Source organism: Argiope bruennichi, chromosome 4 (genome assembly GCF_947563725.1).
Source record: "Argiope bruennichi chromosome 4, qqArgBrue1.1, whole genome shotgun sequence".
Classification (NCBI taxonomy): domain Eukaryota; kingdom Metazoa; phylum Arthropoda; class Arachnida; order Araneae; family Araneidae; genus Argiope; species Argiope bruennichi.
The window spans coordinates 47,414,628-47,420,702 of NC_079154.1; the positions used below are offsets into that span (position 1 = coordinate 47,414,628).

The 6,075-nt window shown below is 27.6% G+C and overlaps 1 protein-coding gene across 1 annotated transcript; it reads right to left on the reverse strand.

Annotated features, from left to right (window-relative positions):
* Positions 1-3,857: 3,857 nt before the first annotated feature.
* Positions 3,858-5,802, reverse strand: LOC129965559 (uncharacterized). Its single transcript, XM_056079554.1, has 2 exons — positions 5,586-5,802; positions 3,858-4,603 (listed from the first exon to the last, which is right to left on the reverse strand). The coding sequence occupies exon 2, from the start codon at positions 4,590-4,592 to the stop codon at positions 3,978-3,980; it is 615 nt and encodes a 204-aa protein (XP_055935529.1). The 5' UTR covers positions 4,593-4,603; positions 5,586-5,802; the 3' UTR covers positions 3,858-3,977.
* Positions 5,803-6,075: the final 273 nt, after the last annotated feature.

Below are 6,075 nucleotides of genomic sequence, written 5' to 3' on the forward strand. Positions count from 1 at the left end.
TTTAAACACTAGAAAATAAAAGTGTGCTTTTTATCTGCTCTGGAAAAACTGAAAGGTAGAATTTATTAAAAGTAGACAGATGATAGTATAGAAAATATGTGATAGTAATAAAAGTGCATTTTAAAAATGTGTTTTTATTTATCTAAGTTGCTCGAAATTGCTGTTATGGAGATCACATGGAATTGAATGTTGCTACTATTTTTCTATGTAGTTAATATTATTCGTCATTTAATTGTTATTATTACAATCACGTTAGCTAATATTAGCTTTTGATTTTACTAATGATTGAATTTGTTAATGAATGTATTTATATATGAGTATATCTATATCTGTTAATTTTTCAGTAGATGTGAAATATAAAAAGATGTCTTGAATATAGTAGTTATTTTTTAATGAGATACTGATCTTTTCATGTTAGAAATGAACTGAAGTTCCAACTAATAGAAGAGAAAATATTTATTTAATCTGTCACAATGGTATGTTTCTGATTAGAGAGCTGTCTAAAGCCAATAGTTGAGTTGCATCAATTTCTAAGAACATTGGGTGACAAAAAGAATAAATTTGTAAAAAGTACAAATTCTATGGATTAGAAAATCTAAAGATAGTTATTGGCACTTTGTCAAGAATAATTGGCCTTCTCTATTTCAGTATGCTCATTTGACTATTCAACAGTATTTTTAAACAATATGGACGGCACTGTCATGATTTGTAATAAATAAAAATATTTCACAATAAATACATTTTCGCATAATAATAATATAATAGTTTAACCTTAAAAAAAAATAGCATTTTTGATTCTGAAGAATAACAAAGTTCCAAAACCATGGTTTTAAAAATTATGTTGCTGTATGTCTCTTTCTGTCTGTCAGAATATAAGTGAATGTATATGTAACAAATAAATTAAATGGGTGAAATACAGCAAGTAGTGCTTTCTTGCAAATCATAGATCTGTACTAAAATTTGGATAATTCTTTTAAAAGGAACTAAAATACTTGATTGTATTATGAAATTTCATAATATGAGGCCACATGATATCTATCGTACATTATTCATTGATAATAATCCATGAAGATTGAATCCATTGAACTTGTTTTTCCATCACATTGAAATTATTATATTTTGATATTGTGTCAAAAAATGGCACATAAGTAAATACATGAAATTTAACATTGCTTTAAATATTTTGGCATTGAGATGTTATTATTTGCTTATAGTATGAAAGCTCATTTTAAAAAGAACCATTGTTATCGATTCTATGTATGCATATTATGTTGTACTGCAGAAGTAAGCAGTCTAGCTTAATATGAAATATCAAAGGATATAAAATTTAAAACGAAAAGAATAGATGCATTTAACACAAAAACTTGATTTTGAGGTGGATTGATTTTATCAAGGAAAAATTTGTGAATGTAACTAAAATTGCTCATATATCTACAGTGTCAAATAATACCAATATAAATATATGTTGCAATTTATTTAAGATTTTTTCTTGGGGTTTTAGTTCTGTAGACTTTTTGTTGACTAATATCAATTTTAGCAAAGAAAATAATCAAAATTCATTGTAATTGGCTACTGAATATAAGTAGTGCTATCAATGAATACTTTATTGTTAGAATCTTCTACTTTCTAAATTTATGTAAATAAACTGAAATGTAAATTTTTTTCAGTGTTCTATAGTTTTGAAATGATTGAATAAATAAAAACTGTTGAATAGTTTAAAAAAAATATTACGAAACAAAGGGAACTTTCTTGACAGTTAAGTAATTTTTATTAATAAAAATCTTCCATTGCATGTGTGCAGGATTGTGCTAGCAAATAACATGGTAACATCCAACATTTTTTTAGTAAGCTGAATTTAAAATAGCCAAAGCAAGGAAAAAGATATTTAAATAAGATTTTTTTATAACATTGCTAATAAAAAAATGTATCTTTGACATGAAAATTATTTTGTTTCATATTAATTAAAAATTTATTCAAAACATGACTATCTATTTTTAATGTTCGGGAAAGATTTAAATTTATTTGTTCAAAATAACCGATCATATTTCAGTCTGTAAATGCATTTTTAAGTTGCTGTTTACAATGTTTAATTCCTTGGAGATTATTGATAACTTATGAGTTTTCTATGGTTTTTAAAAAATCGCTTTTGGCAGTCTGATTTTTTGAAAATCAACATAATTTTAAGTTTCTTGAGTTATCAAGTTTATTTTAATTGAGAATGTATCATACTAAGGAAACTTAAGAAAAATTCTGTGCATTATAATAACGTATATTAATGAATTTTTTGCATAAAAAATTATATATAGTTAATTTATGGGCATGCTGGGCTAACGGTATCGTTTCATATTAATATAAAATGTTTTCACTACTTTGATTACACCTTTAACACCAGGTTCTTTAAACAACTGTTTTTATGTTATATGATGCAACTAATCTTAGCTAAAAATATCTATTATAAGTATTTCAAATTTTGCTCAAATATTTAAGTGCAAAAAAAAAAAAAAAAACAAGCAAGCATAAGGAAAGCTGGTTGAATTCTACTTTAATGTGCTTTTTCATATTTCTAAAGATGTCAAATTGCCAAAATAGTAGATGAATAACAAGGTAAATCATTAGTTAGTAAACCAGCAATAGGAAATACTAGAACTACTTTCCGTTTTTGGATTATCATATTGGAGACAAGGTCAAGGGTTCAACAACAAGATTGTAAATAAGATTTTCTGACGTTTAATTAAATAGGTTATTCTTATTTCTTTTCAAAATAATAAATTTGTTAAAGCACTCTTTCAGTTGTAATATTTTTCAATTAAGAATTTGTCTTATTTTTAGCTTGAGAATTTTTTTATTTTTATTCCTTTTATTATTAAGCATTTTGTTCATTGATTTTATTTATATAATTTTTTTGATTATAAATATTATTTTTGAGTTATCTAGCATTTATTACTATTATTGTTATAAAATTATTTTACTAATTTGCTTATTCAAAAGAGAATGTTACTATTGATTAAAAACAACAACAAATTTCTGTATTATTTTTTGTATTTTATTGATTAGTTCTTTACTAATGTTAATTGTAAGAGAAGTTGCAGATGATACGAGGATTTTATGTATTATAATATTTTTGTAAAAGCAATTTTTACATTACAGATATTAGGCATGAAAGTATTTTTATCCTTGGCAATATCAGGTATATTGCTTGTGTTATCTGAAACTGTTTTCAAAGTAATAATAAAATCAGTTTTTAAATAAGTTTTCTGCTTTGTCAATATATATAGCCATCAGAGCTTACTGTAAAATATAATTCTCCGATTCATGCATTCATAAAATGTATTTAGCTAATATTTATATAAAGCACTATACACATAATACAAGCACATTTGCATTTTATAAATATATTTTATATATATAAAAAGCACTGATTTTCTTATTCATTTGAAGTGTTTTTTTTATTAGCATCCTTCAACTGTTGAAAGAGAGAGAGAGAGGATAAGGGCACAGTTGCATCCAGTTCAATACTAAATTAAAAAATGAAATAGCTTTTTAGGCTTATATATTATGAAAGAGAAGTATTGCATTATTTCACCTTTCCCCTGAAGAATGGGTCAACAAACATCCTTAGCTTCAGAAACAAAACCCAAAAATTTGGTAATTATCCCCAAGACAGCAATCTTAAAAAAAAAAAAAAAAAAAAAAAAAAGAGATGCAAATGAATGTTGCCACCAAAATGCTGAAAATTTAGAGATCTCAGTTGACATTAAAGTTTTGGTAACCAAACAAATGTTAGCAAACTCTCGAAATTCTTAAACATGTTTTCTTTGAGAAATTTTTCAGTCTTAAACAAATTTACGTCTTAAAAAAACATCTTAAACAATATTTATTTTCAGTCTTAAACAAACAAATGATAATAATTTTTAAAAAATTGAAGTCAGTATACAGTCTTTGTCTCTTTCATGAGTGATAGATAATGGTGTCATTATTTATATAAACCTAAGACAATTGCGGAAACGATAGCAAAGATCAAAAAACACATTAAGCAAGAAGTCATTGCTCATTCCAGGCTGCAATCGATTACTTAAAGGGACCTGAGCAGGGTGCCTGCTATAAAAAGGCCTCCTATTTGCAGAAGGCCTTCTATTCACAGTGCGCCTTCTGTTGGTTGTTTCGCTGTAGTACCTTCTATTTGTTGTAGGTCTTCTATTGGTAGTTGATCTTTTGTTTCTCGGATATGTGATCGCTACGCGGCAAAGAGGACATCTTCTGTGATTTTTCAACCATTTGTTGATACATGATCGATGGAATATATGAGAGCACGGAAGACGCTTCATTTTTTTTCGGAGAGTTGTATCCAGACAAATAGAGCACTTATATTCTGTTGGAATGTCTGTGCTTGGAAGATGATCCTTTTCACCTTTGCTAGCATCTTGTGCAGTGGCTGATGATTCTTCCTTTGTGACATTATTCACAAAGTCAGAGCAACGAGAATGTTTCCTGGATTTCTTCTGCATGTTAGCATTTGTGACTGTAAGCACTGAAGATGCTGCTCTGTTAGCAGAAGCGGCTGAAGAATGCTTGCGTTTTCGAATACTTCCCATGATTACTTTTCCTAAAAAGAAATTTTATGCAATAGATTAAAAATACAATATGAAATAAATGCTTTGTGGGTGCTTTAAGGTGAAAGAGCCAACATTTGGCAAATGTTAAACCAAATCGCTCTTGCAAGTTTATGAGAGCGCGTGAGCGCGCTTCTAACTTACGAGAAGAAAACAAGCATCTTTTTTGCGTTGTTATACAAAGTTCGCTGAAATAAAATTGTATATATATATTTTTTCCCGCCAACGAAAGTATCGCCGACGAATCGCCAATCCTTTACCATTAATTAATAAGTTCCGTTTTGTGAATAGTACATAGGATGTTAGGTTGAAAAATGATGATAGAATAAGACTTTAGAACAGGTTGCAGTTTATCGCGAATCAACCATTAAAAAAAACTTACCTAAAGTCCACTATTTTGGATAACAGATTCTAATATTTTATACGAGATTTCACAAACGTTTTTTAAAGTTGCAGTAAAATTGCAGGAATTCTATATTTAGTAAGAAATTATATATATATATATACACACACACACACACACACACACAAAATCAACTTTAGCAACCACATCTTTTTCTTATATATAAAATTATTAGAATCTGTTATTTCAAAAACATATTGAATTAAAATTGTTGATTGAAATCTAATTTAGAGTGCTGCTTCATCTCGCCAAGGATGCCAATAAGGCGAAGTAGTCAGTCAAGATGGTTGAATAGATACTGAAAAGTGATTGTCAGCCATCTTGATTTCTTACTTTGGCGACTTGACATTGCTGGCATCCTTAACGAGATGAAGAGGCATATTAAATTAGATTTCAATCAAAATTTTTGCTTTCAGATATAATAAGAGAGCAATAATTTTGTGTTGTTAGTATGCTAAGAAAAGAAATAAAAATTTTAAAGAAAGGGAAATTAAAAAATAAAATAATGAAGCGAGAAATTTTTAATTCTATAATTAACTGATTAAAAACAACTGATAAAATTTTCATCTTACCTGTAAAATCTAGTTTTATAATTCTCTATCAGGAATAATTTTAGATATATCGATTTATTTTTAAAAAGTGATTGATTAAATTTAAAAGAAAATATTAATATGTCTATCTCCAAATTTTCGCAGAAAGGGAAGAATAAAAGGAAATGCTAATGTAAAATAGATTTGTAAATTTGTTCATTTGAGAGACAAGTTGTGAGATGTAGAATAGCAAAGGCCGTTGTACTCCTATTTTGCAAAATAAATATTTGAAGTTGTAAATTTGATTGATTGATTGAAATGGGATTTTTGGCAACAAAGGCCGTTATTCCCTAGTGCCAAAAGAGTGCATTTAATAGATGTTAAAAAAACTTCAGAGATTGGAGAAGGATCCGAAGATACTGCTTGTTAGAAACAGCTTTTTGAATAAACGTTTTAAATGAGGAACAAGAATGAAGATCAATATTAAGTTTTGCAAAAAAGATTTGGCCTATGAATTGAGTATTTGGAACAG

Excerpts from the sequence above, each read along its gene's own strand:
- LOC129965559 (XM_056079554.1), bottom strand. The coding sequence starts at position 4,592 with ATGGGAAGTATTCGAAAACGCAAGCATTCTTCAGCCGCTTCTGCTAAC.